We start from the raw sequence: 26,416 nt of genomic DNA, 5'->3' as shown, positions 1-26,416 counted from the left end.
AATACAGAATGAGAGAACACTGGTATAATCTGCCCGAAGTACCCCTGGTTATGTATAATACAGAATGAGAGAACACTGGTATAATCTGCCCGAAGTACCCCTGGTTATGTATAATACAGAATGAGAGAACACTGGTATAATCTGCCGGAAGTACCCCTGGTTATGTATAATACAGAATGAGAGAACACTGGTATAATCTGCCCGAAGTACCCCTGGTTATGTATAATACAGAATGAGAGAACACTGGTATAATCTGCCAGAAGTACCCCTGGTTATGTATAATACAGAATGAGAGAACACTGGTATAATCTGCCAGAAGTACCCCTGGTTATGTATAATACAGAATGAGAGAACACTGGTATAATCTGCCAGAAGTACCCCTGGTTATGTATAATACAGAATGAGAGAACACTGGTATAATCTGCCGGAAGTACCCCTGGTTATGTATAATACAGAATGAGAGAACACTGGTATAATCTGCCGGAAGTACCCCTGGTTATGTATAATACAGAATGAGAGAACACTGGTATAATCTGCCAGAAGTACCCCTGGTTATGTATAATACAGACTGAGAGAACGCTGGTATAATCTGCCCGAAGTACCCCTGGTTATGTATAATACAGAATGAGAGAACACTGGTATAATCTGCCAGAAGTACCCCTGGTTATGTATAATACAGAATGAGAGAACACTGGTATAATCTGCCAGAAGTACCCCTGGTTGTGTATAATACAGAATGAGAGAACACTGGTATAATCTGCCGGAAGTACCCCTGGTTATGTATAATACAGAATGAGAGAACACTGGTATAATCTGCCAGAAGTACCCCTGGTTATGTATAATACAGAATGAGAGAACACTGGTATAATCTGCCCGAAGTACCCCTGGTTATGTATAATACAGAATGAGAGAACACTGGTATAATCTGCCGGAAGTACCCCTGGTTATGTATAATACAGAATGAGAGAACACTGGTTTAATCTGCCCGAAGTACCCCTGGTTATGTATAATACAGAATGAGAGAACACTGGTATAATCTGCCCGAAGTACCCCTGGTTATGTATAATACAGAATGAGAGAACACTGGTATAATCTGCCCGAAGTACCCCTGGTTATGTATAATACAGAATTAGAGAACACTGGTATAATCTGCCAGAAGTACCCCTGGTTATGTATAATACAGAATTAGAGAACACTGGTATAATCTGCCAGAAGTACCCCTGGTTATGTATAATACAGAATGAGAGAACGCTGGTATAATCTGCCCGAAGTACCCCTGGTTATGTATAATACAGAATTAGAGAACACTGGTATAATCTGCCCGAAGTACCCCTGGTTATGTATAATACAGAATGAGAGAACGCTGGTATAATCTGCCAGAAGTACCCCTGGTTATGTATAATACAGAATGAGAGAACACTGGTATAATCTGCCCGAAGTACCCCTGGTTATGTATAATACAGAATTAGAGAACACTGGTATAATCTGCCCGAAGTACCCCTGGTTATGTATAATACAGAATGAGAGAACGCTGGTATAATCTGCCAGAAGTACCCCTGGTTATGTATAATACAGAATGAGAGAACGCTGGTATAATCTGCCAGAAGTACCCCTGGTTATGTATAATACAGAATGAGAGAACACTGGTATAATCTGCCGGAAGTACCCCTGGTTATGTATAATACAGAATGAGAGAACACTGGTATAATCTGCCAGAAGTACCCCTGGTTATGTATAATACAGACTGAGAGAACGCTGGTATAATCTGCCCGAAGTACCCCTGGTTATGTATAATACAGAATGAGAGAACACTGGTATAATCTGCCAGAAGTACCCCTGGTTATGTATAATACAGAATGAGAGAACACTGGTATAATCTGCCGGAAGTACCCCTGGTTATGTATAATACAGAATGAGAGAACACTGGTATAATCTGCCGGAAGTACCCCTGGTTATGTATAATACAGAATGAGAGAACACTGGTATAATCTGCCGGAAGTACCCCTGGTTATGTATAATACAGAATGAGAGAACACTGGTATAATCTGCCGGAAGTACCCCTGGTTATGTATAATACAGAATGAGAGAACACTGGTATAATCTGCCAGAAGTACCCCTGGTTATGTATAATACAGAATGAGAGAACACTGGTATAATCTGCCGGAAGTACCCCTGGTTATGTATAATACAGAATGAGAGAACACTGGTATAATCTGCCAGAAGTACCCCTGGTTATGTATAATACAGAATGAGAGAACACTGGTATATTCTGCCGGAAGTACCCCTGGTTATGTATAATACAGAATGAGAGAACACTGGTATAATCTGCCCGAAGTACCCCTGGTTATGTATAATACAGAATGAGAGAACACTGGTATAATCTGCCAGAAGTACCCCTGGTTATGTATAATACAGAATGAGAGAACACTGGTATAATCTGCCGGAAGTACCCCTGGTTATGTATAATACAGAATGAGAGAACACTGGTATAATCTGCCAGAAGTACCCCTGGTTATGTATAATACAGAATGAGAGAACACTGGTATAATCTGCCGGAAGTACCCCTGGTTATGTATAATACAGAATGAGAGAACGCTGGTATAATCTGCCAGAAGTACCCCTGGTTGTGTATAATACAGAATGAGAGAACACTGGTATAATCTGCCGGAAGTACCCCTGGTTATGTATAATACAGACTGAGAGAACACTGGTATAATCTGCCAGAAGTACCCCTGGTTGTGTATAATACAGAATGAGAGAACACTGGTATAATCTGCCGGAAGTACCCCTGGTTATGTATAATACAGAATGAGAGAACACTGGTATAATCTGCTCTGTAATAAGTGTGTTGGCTGCTGTTCCCTGTGGGCATTAGGACGCCATGTTTACATGTAACACATTGATGTTTCTCTTCCAGATTTGATCCAGTGCACAAATGAGATGAATGTAAACATCCCACAACTTGCGGACACTTTATTTGAAAGAACGACCAACAGTAGCTGGGTGGTGGTCTTCAAGTCTCTCATTACCACTCACCACCTGATGGTATATGGCAACGAGGTAAATAAACTGTTTCCTGATGAGCAATCTGGGTGCACTTTGTTGCAGAAATCTGCCTTTTAGAATATGGTCAGATTTAGCAATGTTTGTGCTCTTGCTGCATAAAAGCCTTCCAACAATATCACTATTTTTTGCTTAAATTACTAGTGATTGTTTCCAACTCTGTCACATGTGATAGCAAACCCAGACTTGTGCTCTGTCCTAGCACGGCTTGTCATTAAATGAAAAGCAAATCCGTCAACATGTGAATCAAACGGGCAAGTGGTGTTTAGTGCCTTGTGGCTTCTCGTCTTCTAAGAAGTAGAATGTAAACCGGTCGGATGAAACGTTGCATTTCCTCCACAGCTGGTAACCGTGAAGTCACATTCAGCCTGCTGTGAGCTTCTTGTTACCAGATTGCTCCTAATACACTGATTTTAGTCCCGATAAAGGCCTGCAAGTCACACAACAGGAGCAAACCATCAGAAACCCTGCTTCTAGCTTGTTTTTCAATGGACTGCTTCTGAACTGTTAGTATTACAGGCTGAGAGTACAGTGTGTTTAAAGTTTGTTCACGTATAGATGTCAGTACCATGTGGAGATGCCGAGTCATTCATAGCCGCCAGAGATAATTCTTACACCAGGTTCAGCATCGCAGCATCTGGTGATAGTTCAAAAATATCCACAATCGTCTTATCTTGTCTGATTCACAAAGGCTCAGCAGAATACAACAGGGGGTAAACTGGAGATAATCTTCAGAAAGTTACAGGGCAAAGGAGTAAAAACACAAATTCATAAAAGTATCGTGAGGTAGAGGTTCAGAGAGCAGAGAAGGGATAGTAATGGGATTGTGGGGTAGAGGTTCAGAGAGCAGAGAAGGGATAGTAATGGGATTGTGGGATAGAGGTATAGAGAGCAGGGAAGGGATAGTAATGGGATTGTGGGGTAGAGGTTCAGAGAGCAGAGAAGGGATAGTAATGGGATTGTGGGATAGAGGTATAGAGAGCAGGGAAGGGATAGTAATGGTATTGTGGGGTAGAGGTTCAGAGAGCAGTGAAGGGATAGTAATGGGATTGTGGGGTAGAGGTTCAGAGAGCAGGGAAGGGATAGTAATGGGATTGTGGGATAGAGGTATAGAGAGCAGGGAAGGGATATTAATGGGATTGTGGGGTAGAGGTTCAGAGAGCATGGATGGGATAGTAATGGGATTGTGGGGTAGAGGTTCAGAGAGCAGGGAAGGGATAGTAATGGGATTGTGGGATAGAGGTATAGAGAACAGGGAAGGGATAGTAATGGGATTGTGGGGTAGAGGTTCAGAGAGCATGGATGGGATAGTAATGGAATTGTGGGGTAGTGGTTCAGAGAGCAGTGAAGGGATAGTAATGGAATTTTGGGGTAGAGGTTCAGAGAGCAGGGAAGGGATAGTAATGGAATTGTGGAGTAGTGGTTCAGAGAGCAGGGAAGGGATAGTAATGGAATTGTGGGGTAGTGGTTCAGAGAGCAGGTAAGGGATAGTAATGGAATTGTGGGGTAGTGGTTCAGAGAGCAGGGAAGGGATAGTAATGGAATTGTGGGGTAGTGGTTCAGAGAGCAGGGAAGGGATAGTAATGGAATTGGGTGTAGAGGTTCAGAGAGCAGGGAAGGGATAGTAATGGAATTGTGGGGTAGTGGTTCAGAGAGCAGTGAAGGGATAGTAATGGAATTGTGGGGTAGAGGTTCAGAGAGCAGGGAAAGGATAGTAATGGAATTGGGTGTAGAGGTTCAGAGAGCAGGGAAGGGGATAGTAATGGAATTGTGGGGTAGTGGTTCAGAGAGCAGGGAAGGGATAGTAATGGAATTGTGAGGTAGTGGTTCAGAGAGCAGGGAAGGGATAGTAATGGAATTGTGGGGTAGTGGTTCAGAGAGCAGGGAAGGGATAGTAATGGAATTGTGGGATAGAGGTTCAGAGAGCAGGGAAGGGATAGTAATGGAATTGTGGGGTAGAGGTTCAGAGAGCAGGGAAGGGATAGTAATGGAATTGGGTGTAGAGGTTCAGAGATCAGGGAAGAGATAGTATTGGAATTGTGGGGTAGTGGTTCAGAGAGCAGGAAAGAGATAGTATTGGAATTGTGGGGTAGTGGTTCAGAGAGCAGGAAAGGGATAGTAATGGAATTGGGTGTAGAGGTTCAGAGAGCAGGGAAGGGATAGTAATGGAATTGTGGGGTAGTGGTTCAGAGAGCAGTGAAGGGATAGTAATGGAATTGTGGGGTAGAGGTTCAGAGAGCAGGGAAGGGATAGTAATGGAATTGGGTGTAGAGGTTCAGAGATCAGGGAAGAGATAGTATTGGAATTGTGGGGTAGTGGTTCAGAGAGCAGGAAAGGGATAGTAATGGAATTGGGTGTAGAGGTTCAGAGAGCAGGGAAGGGATAGTAATGGAATTGTGCGGTAGAGGCACAGTGGTGAAGGTGGTTATTAAACATGGCAGTGGCTCATAAAGTTTAACAGTGGTCTCTGATAAAGGTATCACTCTGTTAATCTTACCATTTCTTGAATGCTTACTCTGTGTAACATCCATGGATGCACTTGTTCCGTTGGGGAACATTTGTAAAAACTGCAAATAAAAACTATGCTGCTTCCTAGTACCTTCTTGTGTTGTGGCGCAGGCGATGAACATTTTCCTGGGCACCCTGCTTTATTGTTATGGCATTAGAGTGCCGTTGTTGTCAGCTGTTGTCAGCTATTGCATTTAAAAATACTGTAATAAATGCCCCTAATTGTATGTAATGTTGCTGCATCACCAGGCTCCTGTAATGTTATTGCTGCTGATAGAACTTCCTCTTGTTGTCTTGTTTTTAGTGTGTAACTAAACCATTGGGCGTGTGTTTAGTTTTTCTTCCTTTAGCTGTTTTCTTTGCCCCTCTGTAGTGGTTATCAGCGGCATTAAGAAGGGATGCGTTTCTTGGAAACACCTGCTAGTCTGCAAACACACCTAGCCAGACAATACAGTAAGACGTATTGTGGAGATTCATTACCCCGGAAACCCTGCTACAAAGCCTGCCTGAGTGACGGGAGTAACTGATATGCAGCTGTGCTTTATTCAATAAATCCTAGTCTGAGAAATACACTATGTGCTTGTTTGTGACAGCGAGCAGGCTGCTAAGAGATGTGCAGGGAAAGCGTCTATTTAAAACGGTCTATTTACTGGTAATACGTTCCATTAGGCTTCCCTGTTAGAGAGGATAGGATGTTGCGGCAAGCCACTGATTGACAGCTGTCTGGTGCTAAGCAATGGTGCGGTGCTGTGTGTTCTGTGTATTCTGGCTGTTTGATATTCCTTTCTGGTGTGAGCATCGCATTGACCTGTAAAGAATCTTGTAGCTGCGCATCTTGAAACCTTTCATGTAAAACCTGCAATTATTTATAAATGTCAGACACTCCAAAGCTCTGCACAATACATATCCCACATGTTATAGCTTGGAGCGCCTTTTCGTGAAGTTTGGTGTATTCGTTGACACTGCCTGTTGATATTCAGGTTCTGAGTTTGTCGTTTTACATGAGCTTCAATGCTGATAATAGAAAATAGTGAGAGTGAATGGACCCGTACATACAATTTCTGGGCAGCACGGTGGCTCAGTGGTTAACACTTCTGCCTTATAGCACTGGGGTCATGAGTTCAATTCCTGATTATGGCCTTATCTGTGTGGAGTTTGTATGTTCTCCCCGTGTTTGCGTGGGTTTCTTCCGGGTGCTCCGGTTTCCTCCCACTCTCCAAAAACATACTGATAGGTTAATTGGCTGCTAACAAATTGACCCTAGTGTGTGTGTTAAGGAATTTAAACTGTAAGCCCCAATGGGGCAGGGACTGATGTGAGTGAGTTCTCTGTACAGCGCTACGGAATTAGTGGTGCTATATAAATAAATGATGATGATGATGAAGTATTCGCTTTGTGACGATTGTTATACTCCCTTGAGAAATCGGAAGCACTAAAGTACGTTGTACACTATGCAGCGAGGTTTGAGAACACGCTTCTAACATTATGTTTAAAAGGGAAGACAGAGCACAAAGTTTTATCTATGCTTTTAACTAGCATTTTCTTAATACCCACCACTGTGTAGGAGCCTTACATCAGAGTGAAATGTGATACTTCAACAGCTGGGGTTTCTTTCATACATTGTGACAATCACACCACATCAAGTCCTTTGTTGGAGACTAGTCACACCTCACACCCTTACTGATGAAAATGACTCAACAATACACTGTTTTTAATATATTCCTTGCAGGCTGTAGAATCGCACTATAAATTATTAAAAGCAAAATATTTTGCTGAAAGCAATGTAGTTAAAATGTTCTGGTTAGACTGAACTGACATAACAGAAAGCAACCAAGCTTAGGTTTGTTTTTTTTCTTTCTCTTTTTGCTTTCAATGAAACAACCAAGAAAACGTAAAAAAATAAATAGGCTGCATTTTAAAGAGGCAAAGTAAACCTATAAATACACACGTGTGTACTGCGTCATAGACTACAGTATTGTTATCAAGTTCACATTTTGTGGCTTTCATAAAACAAACATTAAATCAAAACTGAAATAAAGCTCCTTCGTCCAGGTAGAATATTTGGCTACTTGCTTACCCATCTACCCTACTGGTAGCAAACAGCCTGTGACAAGGAGCATATTTTCCACCACTTTATATGCTGTGTAGGGTACAGGTAATTATAGTCAGGCTTGTATTTACCATACAGACCTAGGCAGGCTCAGTACTTGCTAATTACTGTTTAGTCCTGTCGTCTTGCAGTTTGCTTTCCTGCGCTGTTGGCGTCTGCTGCCAATTTATCCCGGCACAACTGGGGAGCTGGGTACAAGTTACCATCCTCTGTCAGGGAGGATGTATTCGCTCTTCCAGAGGGCAGCGACCATTGTCGTCATGGCTTTGTGCCCATTGTCTGCTAAAAATATTGACATATGACAATCCCTTGTCAGTGTGTTTATTTACACGTAACACCAAGACGGCCTTTCTCCCAGGATCAGCCTGTTGAGTTGGCAATGGCAACACAACTACATACATCCACTTCTTACTTTACATGATCTTGTTTTGGACACCGACAAAGGAAAGGGACTAATGGTTCGTGTCCTAGCTTGCCGTATGCTTTGTCTATTTCCTCTCTGTACATGTACAAGAAGAATGACCATTATATATCTGTCTGTCACTCCCCAGTGCTGTACGGTTTATATACTCTGCGCTGTAAAACGTCATGGTGTTCTCACAGACGTGACTATCTCATCTCTAGTCAATGGTTAACTCAAATTGTGTTGCCAGAGATGATGGGCTATTGTCTGCTGCTTTGCATGTGACTCTTCAGCCTCCTTACTTTGTTGTGTTTACATGTGTGTCTAATGTGGTCAAATGTCAATTATCCAGGATTGTTTTTAACAGGCCACGGGAGCTTCCCCCGAAATAACATCCCTTTTACTTTACTAGGCATCGTCATCTGGCGAGTGCTTAAAATCAATATAGTTTACTTTTTTTAAGGCTGAACTGGTTTTCATAATCATGTAGGCAACCATCAAGTTGATAGGCAAAGTATTGGTTCACCCGGTGTGTAGGTAGACTTGGAACAGATTTGTAAGATATTGCATGATTCCCCTCCTGTTACAAGGTACAGGGTAAATGCAAATCAGAAGTGTTAACTTTATTATAGAATAGTCTCTGCTGGTTTTACTTTGTAATGAAATTGCCAGTTACAGCCAATTAAATAATAAATAAAGGTCGTCTTTTTTTCCAAAGCTCACAAAGGTAAAGCACTGTTCGTACAGCCATTTGTATAAAGCATTTTAGCGAGTTATCCATAGATTGTAAGCTTGCGAGCAGAGCTTTCATACCCCTCTGTATTACCCAGTATTATTATAGTAGTTTGTTCCGAAGCGCCCCAGAATGTGCTGACTCTATATAAATGTTGATGCTTATGATGATGAGTTATTGGGAGTCGTGCTCCTATTCTGGATTTTTGACGGCACAGTGGGTTTTGGTGGAAACTCTATTGAACCGGCCCCTGTTCTAACCAGCTGCTGCCTCCTATTGCCACCGTCACTATGGAGAGTGGTTGGAGAACTGTGTGTACTTAGGGGGAATTCAACTGCGCTCATTTCAGGTACTGCGGTAACTGAACATCGCCGATTTTCCTGCACACTTCTCTGGGGTGCAAAAAAGAATATTGAGGAGACATTGTTGTGGAATACCTTCCGCAGGCACTCGGTGCCAACTCGCAGGGAATTGAACCCTTAAAGTGATACCTGCAGTTTTGTTACTGTTAAATATATAATTGATTTTGAGTTTATTTTTTCCCCTCTCATCATGTCTTATTTCCTGTAGCGCTTTATCCAGTATCTGGCGTCAAGGAATACATTGTTCAATCTGAGCAATTTCTTGGACAAGAGTGGACTTCAAGGTAAGGCTATGTACCCCTAAACCCCCCCCCCCCCCCCCTGCTTGCTTTCTCGTCTCCCTGTCCCCCCTGCCCGAATTAATTCTGATTAGGGATGCTTAAATATTTTGAAATGTATTGAAATCTGCTTCTTGACCTCTTCCCCATCTTATTTTCCCCTCTTACTGTAATATAATGCTTGTTTTTCTCCTTTAGCTGATATATTAAGACTATCTGTGCCTCTATTAGGAGTACAATATTAAGTTATGTGGAACTTGTATTTCCTCTTTTCAATAAAAATAATTTAACATTGCAAATGCAGTCAGTGCTAGTAAAGGGACCTGTTACCTCTTTTATATTAAGTATAGGCTTTGAGCAAACTTTATCATGAGACACTCAGTCTGTATAACATGCTAGTCACGGCCACTGCGCCGCGTGCGAGCAAGAGCTAAGAAGGGACTGGGAAAGGGGAGAGCACTGCTTGTTACATCTAGGGGGGTTATACTTGAGAACCTACTGTTCCAGAGATGTCTTTTGCGGAATCAGTCTTGATTGACACTGATTAGACAGTCCCACGTTTCTTCTAGTTGGGGACGTTAGAAATAACTGCTATTTCCATCTAGTGACTCCATAACTGGGATGTGGGCAGTGATGACTGTTCCAGGGAATCTCCAGTCCTGAGTGGATGTCATGGAAAATCACTTAAAGCCACAGATACATTTTTGTTGAAATATTATGTCTGACAATTAGAGATTAGGTTGAATAAGGAAATAACAATGTAGCCTGCACAGTCTCCTCAATCTCCACTTTGTTATAAATAAGAGATTTTAATCCAGTTACTATAAACTGTGTTAGAAGATAAGGGGATTTGATGTATCCCAGTTATAGTCTCTAACAATGCCAGTTTCCAGTGTATATAAGGAATGCTGTATGAGAGACTGATCTACCTTCTGTCTGTAGGTTATGACATGTCTACGTTTATTAGACGCTATAGCCGATACCTTAACGAAAAGGCCGTTTCATACAGACAAGTTGCTTTTGACTTCACCAAAGTAAAAAGAGGGTAAGTCTGGGACGTGAGTAAATATTGGTCTGAACATTCGCTGTGCGTATATCTGGGGAGGGTAATAAATCTGATTCTATCTTACTCATATCAGGTGATAGATATTTCATTTATATAGCTTCTTCCTATCCTACTGCAAGCCCGCTATCAGTCCTATTTTATGACATGTAATTCAACTCATTCAAGACCACATCTGTATATTCAATACATCTGATCTAATATGTGTATTTGGCTGTATATTCCTATTATTGTAGATTTAAAAAAAAAACAAAAGAACCCAGTAATTGTGCTCTCAAAGTGCCAGGCTTGGTTTTGTTGAATCTGTTGTCGGTTTTCTTCCTAGAATAGAATTTGACGGCAGATAAGAACAGCTTGTTCCGTCTAGTCTGCCCATTGTTTTCTTTAACCTTTGTTAACTTAAACCCTATTTGATTATTCTTTATTTGGATATACTCATGTCTATCCCAAGCATGTTTAAACTGCTCTACTGCATTAGCGTCTACGACCTCTGATGGGAGGATATTCCACTTATCCACTACCCTTTCTGTGAAGTAATCTTCCCTCAAATTTCCTCTGAACCTACGTCCCCCCAGTGTCAGTGCATGTCCACTAACTATTAGGTAGCTTACAGATATGACAGCTGGGCAAGTAACGGAAGCTAGTATTACTTGAGTAAATGGTGTGTATCTATAATATAGAGATAGAGACAGAGACATACATACATACGCACGCGCATGCACAAAGTTTAGTGCCACCTAGTGCATATTGGTCCAGCCAGAAGAGGTGCTTAGTGGGCTGTATAATCCAGACACACAGCAATGTTGGTTTGCGGGTAAGACGCTTGAGTATACAAGGAGACTAGTGTAAACTTGACTGAAATGTATAGAGAGGTGGTAATCTGGTAGTATATCCTAGGGAGATTAAGAATGCAATGTGTGTATGAGATGCATGTGGTCACCCGTGTTAAATGCAGCAGAGGTGTCAAGAAGAGTTGGGAGCACGTAAAGGTCTTTAGATATAGTAGTGATTAAATCATTGACCATGTTAGTCGGTGCAGTCCCTGTCTGTTATTTGGAACTAAACACTGACTGAAGAGGGTTCAATAGGTTGTGTGAGGCTAGAAAGTGAGAGGCAATTGTAGGTAAGCCTGTCAAGAAAGGACTGTGAGATGGGACGCTAATCTGAGAGAGAGCTTAGGCCATAATTATTTTCCAGAATAGGTGCAATAACCACATGCATGAATACTGATGGAAGGATACCAGTGGACAGTGAGAGATTAGATCATTGTTAAGAGAACACAGCGAATGCTTGATTCTTGAGGGGATAGGGCTATGTGGACAGGTAGTAGAGTGGTAGGAGAAGTAAATTCATGATTTGTAGGATCATATTAGGAGATGGTGTAAGAAGGTGCAGGTGAGGAATTGAGCAGGTTGTTGCTTGACAAAGAGGATACAATTACTTATATTGGATTTGGTCAGTCTTTTCCTGCAAGTAGGAAGCAAAATCTTGGAGAGGGATGGTAGCCAGAGGTGTTTGTCTGGGAGGGTTGCAAATAGTCTTTGGGGTTAGGAGCCTGAGTGGGGATGAGGGATTGAAGGTACATTTGTTTGGCAGCGTCCACAGCATTCCAGTAGGAGTGGTATATAGCCGTATATTTGAGGAGGTAATCAGAAGTATGAGACTTTGGCCAATACCGTTATACTTTGCAGGATAGGTTTTGAAGGCAGCGCGTTTCTTTAGTGTGCCGCGGCTCAGATCGTGGTCGATACAAAGAGTAGCTGGAGCCACACATTGTAGCCCGAGGTGATAGCTTCATATTTAAAATCGAATCCTTCCACTCAAGCAGTGCATTTCTGTAGTTCTAGATCTGTCTGCAAATAATGTCCGTCCACCGTCAGGAAGTAAGTTACTTATCCATCCCGAGTTAGATATGTTATTGCTGTCAGATTTCAGTTGTTAGTTTTATTTATGATGTCCAGGGATTTGGCTGCCGGGTGTAGCTGTTCCATTGTGCAGAAACTGGACCTTTGATATATTTCAGTCCTCTCTGCCCAGCACCGCTGGAAATACCGTTTTGTATCGGTTGAATAAATAAAACAACCTTTAGTTTTCTCTGTCTGTGGGGTGTCTATCCTATTACTTGCAGTTTGTACTTTGCTATAGTTGGCTTTATTAATAATGGATTGTCATATGCTGCCAAGAATGTCTTCCCTTCTATTTCCCTGTTGTGCAATGTGCTGTACGATGACTTCATGAATTATCTTGTGTGTTTGTTTTTAGGGCTGATGGGGTGATGAGAACAATGAACACCGAGAAGTTACTAAAAACCATGCCCATCATACAGAACCAAATGGATGCCCTGCTCGATTTCAATGTAAGCTTGCTGGCCCGGTGCCCGGGGGTGGGCATTTCCAACCACTGCCAATGTTCATAAGATGAAGATACTGCTTTAGTCTTAAAGGGGTTTTTATCTTGCTCTAAGGTCTTCCTCACTACGGGGCTTTACTGAAGAAACAGACATGATACATACATAGTGACCCCTAAGTTATTATACACTGGATGTTCATATGATCAGTTGTATCTTTCTAGCATTTTAGTTTCTTCATGCGCTGTGTGCTATATATGGGCAGTACGAGTGGTATATCCATATTCTGTTACATGACTTACATGATTTCGCCGTTAGTATCAGTACTCAAAGCCTACTCTTGCGCCATCGGTGTATATTCTCTACGTGGTTGTGATCTTTGAACGTCAGTGTTACTCACAGGATGCTGGCAGAGTTTCGGTTTAAGCAATATTTGACCTAATGAATCAGTAACTTATCTAATCAATTGAATTGTGAGAAAATAAACTCACAGCAGCATAATCACATATTATGTGTCTGATACACTGAAACAAAACATTTCTGCACAGTTACTATTATTTGCTAAATTTTAACAGATTGAATTAAAAAAATAAAACTGACTGTAGCATGTGGTATATGTCCGTTTGTATCGTGGTCTTGCTGAAATATTCACCCACTATTCAGCTGCAAAGTCCTTCAATGACTCCGAGACATTCAGTTCTACTGTTGGTTGATGTCTAGTGGAATCTGTTATTTCTTGTGCCACTGGCTGCCGCACAGCCTGAAAGCAGAATGGATCCCGCCCTGTGCTGCTTATCCTCATATCCTTCACCTGTTTATCTTCAAGCGGCTGTGGCCAAACAGTTACCTTTGTGTTCCATCAGTCGGCACCACTTTGATAAGCCAGAAACTTTTTGGGAGAATCTATTGTTTTACATACATCAGAGAATGAGTCTTGGGATGAGGAAAGGTTTCTGCGGACCCTGAGCAGGGGGCGATGAAGTCTGTTTTTGTTTGTTTTTTTAAAATCTGCTTAATTCAGCAAGCAGTATTTGTGCAGAAATGTCATATTTAAGTTTGTGCCGAGTTTCAATCTCTAGGTTATTTGGGAAAGAGTTCTCAAACACTTAACCGTTTAGTTGAAGGCAATGTTTTGTGTTTTTTATATATATATAATATATATATATATATATATATATATATATATATATATATATATATATATATATATATATATATATATATATATATATTATACATACACACACACACACTAATGTTCTCTTATTACTGTGCTAGATTAGACTTCGTCCCTCTGATCTACTCTTTCCCTCCAACACCAGGTAAATGCCAACGAGCTGACAAATGGCGTCATTAATGCCGCTTTCATGCTGCTCTTCAAGGATGCCATCAGACTGTTTGCTGCGTACAACGAAGGGATAATTAATCTGCTAGGTAAATATTCCTAATCTGCCTTTTGCTTGTTAAACAACGCTCTGATTTGCATCTCTATTTATAATCCTGCCAAGGCCTAAGATGGCTGTGTTTTTCCCCCCTAAGTAAGCGATATTGTCATAAATAATCCTTCAGTGTCACCAAATGTTTATCCACATGAGCGCCGGCTGCCATGTTGCATTGCCAGGAGCGATTGTCCTTGGTGGTGCGTTTTCAGCAATATCCGTCATGAACACAATCAGAGCAGCCGGGCAGGGCATTGTCACTGCCGAGCGGACCTGCACATAGTGTGCAGCCGCCGGCAGCAAGCCCCTGTAGGGGCGGCGATTGCCCCGATCGCCCCCCCCCCCCCCCCCCCCCCCTGGTTCTGCCACTGCAGATGGGACACCCTGTAATCTTTCATCACAACCCTTTGTTGTTGTCTTTATTGCTTCTATTGATCTTTACAAACTTCTCTCTCTAGAGAAATATTTTGATATGAAAAAGAATCAGTGTAAAGACGGGCTGGATATTTACAAGAAATTCCTGACCAGAATGACCCGTATCTCGGAGTTCCTGAAAGTAGCGGAGGTAAGAGAGGGCCTGCTGACTTTATATTGCCCCCCCACCCCCACTCCCTCCATGGCTTTTATTGACTAGATAAATATACTTTTAGCTTCCAAAATTCTCTTCTCAACAAAGCAATGCTTATGCACTGCGTATTACAGGTTTTTGTTTTTTTTTGTGTCTGGGTTTTTTCGTTTTGTCTTGGTATTTTGTTTGTTTGATTTTGGTTATTGTTTAGCAGTTACATTTTATTCTGATCTGTGAAGTCTGCAGGGGTCTGTTGGTATAGGTAGTGTGAGCTGCTTTATGAATGGTTACACTGATACTGTCCTACTCCTTGCCTCAAGGATTTCGCTAGTTCCTAGTAAATTGATAGCTCAAGAATATTGGTCCTCTGTGTGTAGGTGATTTCCATTGTTCGAAACGCTCAATAATTTATTTATTTCTTTTCCCCTTCTTCCTGCATGCAGCAAGTCGGGATTGACAGGGGAGATATACCTGATCTTTCTCAGGTAAGGAACGTTTTGCTTGATTTGGTGCTTTAATACATTTGCTGTGGGACTGCAGAGGGTTAAATTGTTGCAGTACTCTGTCTAGCTTACAGTATTTGAAGTACCTGATATCTCTCTGCCAAAATAGACGCTCTATATCAGAAGTCCCGCTTCTTTGCGTGATTTAACCCGTATGCACAGTGCATTTGTGGAATGCAAGTCTGCCTAGCTGTCAGTCACTCTGCTTATTAGAGAAGCTCCGCCCTCCACACTGCAGAGGAGTAAAGCAGACACTCCATATATAGTTATATATAAACACTGCCAGTAATGTAAAATATTGGCTTTACTTTCCTTCTTGCTCTAAAAGAGAGAGACAGGTTTAAAGGTGCAACTGTCATTTGTGTTCGCACTAATGCCATATCACATTACACCATTCTACGAATACTAACTACATGTCATTGTTACTGTCACCCCATGTGAAGACCTTGGCACAGACTGCTTTGTATTATGTTAATCTTTATATAACAACAAGTGTCTTACAGCCAGTTAAGGATTTTTATGCAACCGCCCCCAAAGCTATTATCAGAGGTTGCTGAATCTTAGGGAGAATTTAGGGAAATCCGCGAGGATGAGGCAGCTGGGGATTTTTAATGTACACCAGCAACAATTTCCAGGTCAGCGTTTCCTTGTGGATCGCTATGAAATGTCAAGGACGGCCATAAGCACCAGATGTATGTAGAATTCCAGCCTTCACACTGTGAATACCATATTTTAGCAGTGTCTCATTGCTGTAATGTAGACCGGAGCCAGAGGAATGTATGGGGGGGGGGGGGGGGGGATTCACTTGACGTTTGGTGCACATTCTGCCAGCTCACCACTGTCCAGATGTTTGGTGCTCAGCTGCGGATAGATGGTGCAGAGTTCATAGAGAACAGGGCTCTATTATATGCAGCCGGCCACACACTGGATGTGTTACTAGCTTGCATCATTCAATGCTGGAGTATTGATCCTAGGCTTATGATGGATGACTGCTGCAAGCACGTATGCTGAACAACAGTATATAGGGATAATGTGGGAGGTTGGGGCCCAAGTGTCTGTGTTCCATTAAAAGGCAGATCCCAGTAGAACGTATTGTGTATACATAACAATCAGGGGACCCCTGAAAACTTTCTCTCACCCTACCCCCCCTCCCCCAGGTTTCACACCTCTGATGTAAGGCATTGTTGTTGTTTTTCCATCAGTAGGAATGTATGGTTTGACGCACCATTTTTACTCGCCCTCCCACACCAGGGTTCCTGACTTTTACAGTGATGTGAAGCGACTGTTTGTTCTCTGGGCTTTGCTGTCACTGCCCGGTGACCACAAACTGCTCCTGGTAGTAGCCAACGTCCCCGGGGGAGGGGCACTCGCTGTTCTGCGTGTCTGCAGGGGCTTTAAAGTGGAAGTTAACTTCATTACAAACTATTGGGGGAATCTAGTAAAATCTATTTTGTTTAGTTGAATCAAAATCGCAATAATGAAGTCGGCAACTATGTAATCTTAATAGAGATTTTCTTCCAAGTAAATTGCCAATTTTGATTTGATTTTAAAAATAAAAAACAAAACAAAAAACGTGATTTCACCGGTGGTGTTTTAAAATATTTCAGCTTTTCCCATCTCGTTTCAATGGGGTTTCCAGTGTGTGCTACATGCAGATACCTAACTTAAATGAATTGAGCGTCCATAAAGGAAAGCGCCGCTTTCTACCCCCTCAATTCCTTAATCAGCCCTAATGATAAGACTGCGTGGGCTGGTACTCACCAATCAGCGGGATACCTGCAGCATTGGGTCCCCTGTCATAGTGTGAGGCTGACCCAGTCTGGTCAGTGGAGCACTGGAGCCTCTATGGTAATGAAGAGTCATTATTACAGCACCTCTGCCACGCTGTTCCAAAACATAGTGATCTAGATTCATTCAAGTAGGAGCAGGGTCTGGACTGGGGTTATTCTCCGTTCTCATCCACAAATGTTCTTTGAGAATTTCTGCACCGGAGGCCGGAACTTGTTCCTTGGTGTGGCTGGATAGGTTTTAGAAGCCTGACCCTTCCAGAGTTGTACATTTTTCTCCAGTACTTCCTGGTTTATATAATACTCCTGAATAAATATGTATTTGTTACTTGCCTCAATGCTTCACAGCTGACTATGGTGGTCACTTCCATGCATTCTTTCCACAGGCTCCGAGCAGTCTACTCGATGCTTTGGAACAGCATTTGGCCTCTCTGGACGGGAAGAAAATTAAAGACTCAACGGCAGCAAGCAGGTATATCGGCAGTTTGTAGAGGAATAGAAGATGGTCATTATAGATAGTAATGACAGCGGTGGCTCAGTGGTTAGCACCTCTGCCTCACAGTGCTAGGATCCTGAATTTGATTCCCAAACTGGGCCTTATCTGATGGAGTTTGTAAGTTCTCTCCGTGTTTTCGTGGGTTTCCTCCGACTCCCCAAAAACATACTAATAGGATAATTGGCTGCTGACAAAATTAACCCTAATCTTTGTTAGAGAATTTAGACTGTAAGCTCCAATGGGGCAGGTACTGATGTGAAAGGTAGATAAATATTCTCTGTACAGCGCTGTGGAATTGTTGGCGCTATATAAAGGGTGATGATGAACCTTGCCCAGTAAAGGATCTGTAACTAGGACCCAACATGCTAATAACTCAGCGGAGCTCCTAGATCTCTAAGTAAATGTCAGTTTTACAAGAGTTGGATTGTAGAATTTAATGGGGACATGGAGATCTACACCCATTCTGGGCAGATATTTTATTACCTTACTATTTGGGCTGTGTCATGCTACCCTCAATTATATACTTGATTAAAAACCCACTGTCCTTTTCTTTAGAGAGCGCCAGAATCCTTTCAGTCTCTTCTAAAGGATTACGCTGCAGAATGATTTCTGAGAAGCTTTTGATGTCAGATTTCTGTTTACATAAAACATCCTGTAGAGACAACCAGACGAGAGACCGTTGGCAAAATACTGGCTGTATAATTTTGCCTATGAGACACTATTAAATATGGATGCGTTTTAATTGATTTTTTTTTTATATTGTACTTGAATGACTGGTTATTTGTAAACTATAAAATTGAATTTTTCGCTGCATAGAGAGAGCGTTCCCAGCTATTGATTTCAGGCTAGTGGTTGTACAGGACTGGAATACAATAGATTTGTAGTTGACGCTGCATTATTACAGCACACTGGTTTTCGCTTGTCCGTTGTCCACGCTGGTATCGGCATGAAATCAGAAAACTATGAGAGTTTGTTTTGCCTTTTTATATAACTATATAAACATCCCCCCCCCCCCCCTTGCTTTGTTTGTCATCTTGGCCACCGTAGATGGATTTATTGGGCATAATATAGGACAAGGTCTGTTCCAATATACCGTAGAGTGTCACACACTTCAGTCTTTACACTTGGATGTTGATACTTTGTGGTTATGGAGCTTTCATCTCTGGAGAATCAGAATTAGGGTTTATTTAACATTGCGCCCCTAGTGGTCGAGGAGAGTTGCTGCACACATTGCTTTTTGATTTAAGGACTGTTTGAAATGCGATCTAGGACTTTCATTTCAAAGTTCTATTCTTCCTGTAATATTTTCCTCTTCACATAAGAGAGATGTTGGACTGACCTGCATAATTTTGGAAGCGCCAGCTCTTACGTTATTGTTAGTAGATACCATAAACGTGATCACTTTCATAACCACAAGATATTTTCATTTGGCTTCCTGGGTCAGGCGCTCATCATCATTTATTTATATAGCGCCACTGATTTCGCAGAGCTGTACAGAGAACTCACTCATATCAGTCCCTGCCCCATTGGAGCTTACAGTCTAAATTCCCTAACATGCAGACAGAGAGAGACTAGGGTCAATTTTGATAGCAGCCAATTATCCTACTAGTATGTTTTTGGAGTGTGGGAGGAAACCAGAGCACCCGGAGGAAACCCATGCAAACACAGGGAGAACATACGAACTCCACACAGATAAGGCCATGGTCGGGAATTGAACTCAGTGCTGTGAGGCAGAAGTGCTAACCACTTTGCCACCGTGCTGCCTATGAAGCTGCCCATAGATCTAATAAGCTCAATCACTAGTGACTAGGGACACTGAGACATGAGGTGCAAAGGCTGATGGGTAGAATATTGGTTCAGCTTTAGGTTGGCAGCCAATAAGAAGGGTGTAATGACTATCAATGGCCTGTCTCTTACACTGCTTAGAACGACGGATGAGAATAGTTGTGGGCCGGAGTGCTCCATGTGGATCTCAAACCTTCAGACAACTTTCATTTAGTGTTTTAAACATACTTTATCCAAGGGCAGCTCAAATAATCTACTAGTGATTGAGGAAATGTACAGTCCAATAAATGACAGCGGTTTCTGAATGTATATGTAGCCATGATGTGCCGTTTATCCAGAGTAAGTAAATGAAAACTTTTCTCTGGGCTCCTCAGGGCGACAACACTGTCCAATGCAGTCTCCTCCCTCGCCAGCACAGGACTCTCTCTCACTAGGGTGGATGAAAGAGAAAAGCAAGCGGCGCTGGAGGAGGAGCAGGCGCGACTAAAAGCTTTAAAGGTAATGTGTGCGTGTATAAGACACAATTACACCCCCGTCTGTCTAAGGCCTTGACAGTCTTAGACGTCATGTCATAGAGTTGCCCTCCTATAGCACTGGCCTGCAAGTGGACAATTTTTTTTTTCGTGGACAGATATGGTTTTTGCTTCATGCATTTATTTCTTTTAGGAACAGCGTCTTAAGGAACTCTCCAAAAAGCCTCATAACGCCGCTACAACAGCCTCCTCCCCCGTGTCGTCGTCAGCGGGCAGCATAAACACTACGGCTGCCATCGACCTTTTTTCAACACCTGGTTCATTAAACAGGTAAAGTGCTGAGTACAGTGTCCCCTGTACCTCCTTTGTCATGAACCCCGTACCCCTTATGTCATTCTCATGACAAAGAGTCGTCTAGTAATGCACATGTACCCTCTCCATGTAGGGAGCTATTAGTGGATGATAATGATGTTTTGTTCACTCCGATAAGGGAATCTGTCATATGATACTTTGTACTTTCTAATTTGAGAAAATCAAGTTGCTGGCTATTGTCCCTCATGCTGAGTGGGTGTAAAGCCTTCGATAGTCTCCAGACAGTAATTAGTGGTGTCAGATGACACTTGGTACATTTGTGTAGTAACTCTGCAACATTGTTGGTGTTTGTGTGGGAGGGTCAGTGACCTGGGTATATTAAGGTGTATGTGTGGGAGGGTCGGTGATCTGGGTATATTAAGGTGTATGTGTGGGAGGGTCGGTGACCTGGGTATATTAAGGTGTATGTGTGGGAGGGTCGGTGACCTGGGTATATTAAGGTGTATGTGTGGGATGGTCGGTGACCTGGGTATATTAAGGTGTTTGTGTGGGAGGGTCAGTGACCTGGGTATATTAAGGTGTATGTGTGGGATGGTCGTGACCTGGGTATATTAAGGTGTATGTGTGGGAGGGTCAGTGACCTGGGTATATTAAGGTGTATGTGTGGGAGGGTCGGTGACCTGGGTATATTAAGGTGTATGTGTGGGATGGTCGTGACCTGGGTATATTAAGGTGTATGTGTGGGAGGGTCGGTGACCTGGGTATATTAAGGTGTATGTGTGGGAGGGTCGGTGACCTGGGTATATTAAGGTGTATGTGTGGGAGGGTCGGTGATCTGGGTATATTAAGGTGTATGTGTGGGATGGTCGTGACCTGGGTATATTAAGGTGTTTGTGTGGGAGGGTCAATGATCTGGGTATATTAAGGTGTATGTGTGGGAGGGTCGGTGACCTGGGTATATTAAGGTGTATGTGTGGGAGGGTCAGTGACCTGGGTATATTAAGGTGTATGTGTGGGAGGGTCGGTGACCTGGGTATATTAAGGTGTATGTGTGGGAGGGTCGGTGACCTGGGTATATTAAGGTGTATGTGTGGGAGGGTCAGTGACCTGGGTATATTAAGGTGTATGTGTGGGATGGTCGTGACCTGGGTATATTAAGGTGTATGTGTGGGAGGGTCAGTGACCTGGGTATATTAAGGTGTATGTGTGGGAGGGTCGGTGATCTGGGTATATTAAGGTGTATGTGTGGGATGGTCGGTGACCTGGGTATATTAAGGTGTATGTGTGGGAGGGTCAGTGACCTGGGTATATTAAGGTGTATGTGTGGGAGGGTCAGTGACCTGGGTATATTAAGGTGTATGTGTGGGATGGTCGGTGACCTGGGTATATTAAGGTGTATGTGTGGGAGGGTCGGTGACCTGGGTATATTAAGGTGTATGTGTGGGAGGGTCGGTGATCTGGGTATATTAAGGTGTATGTGTGGGAGGGTCGGTGACCTGGGTATATTAAGGTGTATGTGTGGGATGGTCGGTGACCTGGGTATATTAAGGTGTATGTGTGGGAGGGTCAGTGATCTGGGTATATTAAGGTGTATGTGTGGGAGGGTCGGTGACCTGGGTATATTAAGGTGTATGTGTGGGAGGGTCGGTGACCTGGGTATATTAAGGTGTATGTGTGGGAGGGTCGGTGACCTGGGTATATTAAGGTGTTTTCATGTATCAAAGAGGAAGTAAAACAAATTTGTTTCTTATTCAAAACTCTTCATTTGAATTCTATTCTATCCCTTGATCATCCTGCGCCTTTCCTGTTTCTCACTCACTTCCACCTTTCTCTCTCTGGGACTTTCCAGCCAGGAAGCAGCTATAACATTTATCATATTTACCTGGTGTAGCAATGTCTAGTGGAGGCACCCTAACAATGGGGCGAGTCCCCACTTTCTTTCCATGTAACTTTATTCCAGGATTTGTGCTCCTTATAGTATTTTAATGGATATATAGATATGTTCATACGCAGCAACATTTGCACTCTAAATTCTCTTTTTAGTGTTCATATAGATCAGTGCTCAATATTTATTTTTTAAAATGTATATTTTTTTATTTGGCGTTAAACTGAGACCCCGCATGCTGGTGTGCTCCCAAGTATCTCATATCTGTGATATCTCATGGTCTGTTGTATAGGTGAAAGACTACAGGAAATGATTAGCCTCTGCAGTGCGGTGATCAGATATCTCTTAATCTCCATGACACTATTGAAGCCTTCTCTGCGTTACTGCTGCTCTGTAGCTGGTTATTGATAACCGTGTACTTTTTATATTGCTCCTTTTATCTCTCTGCTGCTTCCTACCATCACTTTCCTCTTATTGCTTTTGTTAAAGGTCAGTGATGGATTATAGACTTGTGTGCGTGTGGGTTACGTGTACCCACAAGAGAGATCCATGCATTGATTACAACTGTAATATGCTACACCAGGGTTTCCCAAACCCAGTCCTCAGGGCTCCCCAACAGTGCATGTTTTCCATATCTCCTTGCTGCAGCACAGGTGTGTTCATTACTGACTGACACATTGTAACAGACCCACAGGTGGTCCTAATTATGTCACATGTGATCCTGAAAACCTGCACTGTTGGGGAGCCCTGAGGACTGGGTTTGGGAAACCCTGTGCTACACACTACAGAATTTTTAACCACAATACTCAGAGCTACATGTTTCTTCGAGTTGTCGGTGCCTTACATCCAAGTTCTGCAGAAATGACAGGCTGAGGTCACCAATGACAAGAGTTGAAGGGTTCTGTAGCTAAAGAACGGATCTGTATCTCTCACATTGAGTAATGTCTGTGATGCATGTTACAGTGTAGATCATTATATAATGTGAAAAATGGTGCATTGGTGAAAGGTGCTGTAACCCATAGCAATCAGATTGTCATTTATTTTAACACAGATTAGAAAATGAGTGCGGATGGAGGCAGCAGGAATCCACAGACTGAGAGTTATATAGTGGAAGGAGCGGGGTCCACAGCAGCACATAGTATATCAGGAGATGAGTGATGTGTTAGTGAGGACAGGGCTGCATGTGACAGGGGCAAAGGCATGATGTGAGGAGGGGATGGAGGCAGCAGGAAGTCACAGACTGAGAGTTATATAGTGGAAGGAGCAGGGTCACCAGCAGCACAGAGTATATCAGGGGATGAGTGATGTGTTAGTGAGGTCAGGGCTGCATGTGACAGGGGCAGTGACATGATGTGAGGAGGGGAATGGAGGCAGAAGGAAGTAATAGACTGAGAGTTATATAGTGGAAGGAGCAGGGTCCCCCAACAGGATGGACTAGTTATATAAGGATTCTGTAAATCTGACGTGGGGAGAAGTACACCTCTAGAGAGAAGCAAACTTAATACATCTAGCTAGTTTGATGCTACAATAAAGAAAAACAATTCCTTAATCGTGCGTAAGCAGTCATGGAGGAACTACAAGTCTGTAGGGCACGTGAGAGTATTAGGGCATGATGTAGCACCTCCCCCCCCACCAAACAGAATAAAACAATCCAAAACTTGTTAATCTCAGGCGGCCTAGCTCTGGTCTTAACTGTGTGTGTCTTTAAACTCATGTATATAGTTATTGCATAGACTTCCTATTAAGCATAAGTCACTTTTTGTAGAGCCTATAGGAGAAGCATTGCTGCTGGGGATGAAGTATTTGTGTGGGCTTTGTGTAATTGCACAGACATAACAGTACTTGTATTTTCTGTCCTCAGCAGTTCCAAGCTGCCAAATGACTTGCTTGACATGCAGCCAAGTTTCCAGCCAGCTGTTCATCCGTTGAGCGCCGCACCGCAAGTAGCAAGTACATGGGGAGGTAAGAGCCGTGTCTTCATATTTACTGCCTGCAGGATTTTCCCTAAGCCCGGAACGTGCTGTATTATTCAGTGACGGCTTTACATGTCCTCCGGCTTTCTGGCGGCTCTTGTGACCGTAAATCTTGTTTCATTTTCATGGTTTGAATTTAAAGGGGCATTTCCAGCGCTGCTGGATTTGCAGTTTTTAAAGTAAATCAATATTGTGATTTTTTTTTTTGTTAAGGAATATCTGCTAAATAGTCTTATTGTACCCACACGTGCAGGATATATATCGGTCTGTGTGTAGCAAAGTAAACGTAAGCTTTGGGTGTTGAATTGAGGGCGATGTGCTGACTTGAATAATGATGGATATTTTAGGGACATTTCATATTAAGAAAGAAGGGGTCAGAAAAGTTTGATCAATATATTTAAGTGTCCGCTGCAGGAACACAGTTGGGGGGAATAATGAGATGAGTGGACAATAGAGATACTGTGTCTGTCTGAATAAAACATTTAAAGAGCAGGGTCCCCAGCAGCACAGAGTATATCAGGAGATGAGTGATATGTCAGTGAGGACAGGGCTGCATGTGACAGGGGCAGTGACATGATGTGAGGAGGGGAATGGAGGCAGCAGGAAGTCACAGTCTGAGATTTATATAGTGGAAGGTGCAGGGTCCCCCAACAGGATGGACTAGTTATATAAGGATCCTGTAAATCTGATGTGGGGAAAAGCAAACTTAATACATCCAGCTTGTTAGATGCTACAGTAGAGAAAAATGATTCATTGAAACACCATTGTGTTTCTATTATTTTATCTTTTTACATAGCGCTGTACAAACAGATGTGGTGTTAATAGCATAAGGCCTATATAACGGATAAGTAAATGTAATTTTAGTGGATTCATTAAGAGACATGGTAACAGAGTTCTAGTTTTTGGTGCTGTTTTACAATCCCCCCCGGGTCCAGCACTGACTCGCTTAAGGTTTCAGATGGGCTGAGTGGGTGTCGATGCCCCTCCCACATGAACTTCATACGCATAAATTACAGCAGCTCTGTTGCCTGTTTGAATCGGGCCAGTGGAGCTCTCCCTTGTTGGAGGCTTCCCGGTAACCCCCTCTAACTACAAGCAGAGCCTTGTGTATTTTATTTCTGTAGCTTAATTAACCTTCAGTTATGGGTGCAATGCTGCTGTAACTGTCCAAATGCATTGTTGGTTTATACACAACCCTGCATTAATACAGGGGATGCCCCCATTTGTGTCCTTATTTAGAACTACATGGGTGGTCTAGGATGTGTTTGAATCCTACAGGAGATTGCGCATGTTTACCTGTCACAGCGCCCAGGATAGAAACTGGCCAAAAAGAAGACTTAAACCCACGGTGGACGTGGGTAACCTCAGGGTGGGCTTCCTCCGTTCCACTGGGCATGGGGGCTGGGGTGTCATACTTGCTCCATAATGAGCGTATCCATAGGCTGCTGACCTAATTGTACTCTCCTAACCTTCTGAGCACATGATCTATGAATCATCATCCTGGCATGGTTCAGTTCTGCTTCTCATGTCAATGTATGAGGGACGTGAATTCTGTATTGCCTATAGGCTCAAATCAACCCTTGCCAATGATTACATGTATAATGGGTCTGTATACTGCGCCAGGACAGGGTGGCACGTTGTATCACGCCAGTTTGAAGATGTATGTTGCAGGAACTACCAGCATGCATGTGATATGAAGGAGACAAGCTTGTGTCTGTGAACTAAGTAATGGTTTTGAGTGTTAATGACTTTTTTCCCCTCTTACTAACAATCTGTGTATCTACGCTCTCTTTTCTCTTCTGCTTACCTGTCCTGTCTCTGAATGGCGTGTGCAGATCCTTTCTCTTCCGAAGCTGCCGATGAGTCTGCCCCAAATCTAAACCCTTTCCTCAGTAATCCCTGCGATGGTGCCCATCTTCCCGTTATAACCACTGACACTGCCAGTTTCACAGCTAAGACTCCTAACCATGACACGTTTATTGGTAACGTACCCTTCACTCTCTCTCCATCTGCTCGGTAGCTCCAGTTGTGTGTGTAAAGACCCCCCCCCCCTCCCCTCTGATTGACATCCGCACAGTAGAATAGGTGTGTTCTGCCGCTGACTAGCGTCTCAAGTCTGAATTGTCTTTGGTCCTTTAGATCATACCAATCCTTTCTCTGAACCCGTCGTCTCTCATATGTATGGGCGAGGAGTAGACCCGTCTAGCTCAGGTATACCTGTATGGTTTGGGTTCATGTTTGAGGGTATCAAATCCAGCACCTGTATAGAGTACCAGTCGTCCTCCATGGTGATTACGTGACTTCATGAGTACCCGGCAATCACACGGT

At 42.8% G+C, this 26,416-nt stretch overlaps 1 protein-coding gene across 13 annotated transcripts in view; it reads left to right on the top strand.

The window, feature by feature from the left end:
- PICALM (phosphatidylinositol binding clathrin assembly protein) overlaps nt 1-26,416 on the top strand; it is a 55,973-nt gene that overhangs the window by 14,208 nt on the left and 15,349 nt on the right. For 3 of the 13 annotated variants that reach the window (XM_075198677.1, XM_075198673.1, XM_075198680.1), the window contains exons 2-14: nt 2,918-3,060; nt 9,388-9,463; nt 10,400-10,502; nt 12,783-12,876; nt 14,190-14,301; nt 14,765-14,871; nt 15,318-15,359; nt 17,551-17,636; nt 19,820-19,943; nt 20,112-20,248; nt 23,977-24,077; nt 25,924-26,070; nt 26,228-26,299. In XM_075198677.1, the coding sequence (XP_075054778.1) occupies nt 2,918-3,060; nt 9,388-9,463; nt 10,400-10,502; nt 12,783-12,876; nt 14,190-14,301; nt 14,765-14,871; nt 15,318-15,359; nt 17,551-17,636; nt 19,820-19,943; nt 20,112-20,248; nt 23,977-24,077; nt 25,924-26,070; nt 26,228-26,299 (1,344 nt within the window). The remainder of the gene's footprint in view (nt 1-2,917; nt 3,061-9,387; nt 9,464-10,399; nt 10,503-12,782; nt 12,877-14,189; nt 14,302-14,764; nt 14,872-15,317; nt 15,360-17,550; nt 17,637-19,819; nt 19,944-20,111; nt 20,249-23,976; nt 24,078-25,923; nt 26,071-26,227; nt 26,300-26,416) is intronic. The other 10 variants (XM_075198686.1, XM_075198676.1, XM_075198685.1 and 7 more) reach the window with 8 other exon arrangements.

This window comes from Mixophyes fleayi, chromosome 2 (assembly GCF_038048845.1).
Source record: "Mixophyes fleayi isolate aMixFle1 chromosome 2, aMixFle1.hap1, whole genome shotgun sequence".
Lineage (NCBI taxonomy): Eukaryota > Metazoa > Chordata > Amphibia > Anura > Limnodynastidae > Mixophyes > Mixophyes fleayi.
This window is presented reverse-complemented; position numbering and strand designations above follow the sequence as displayed.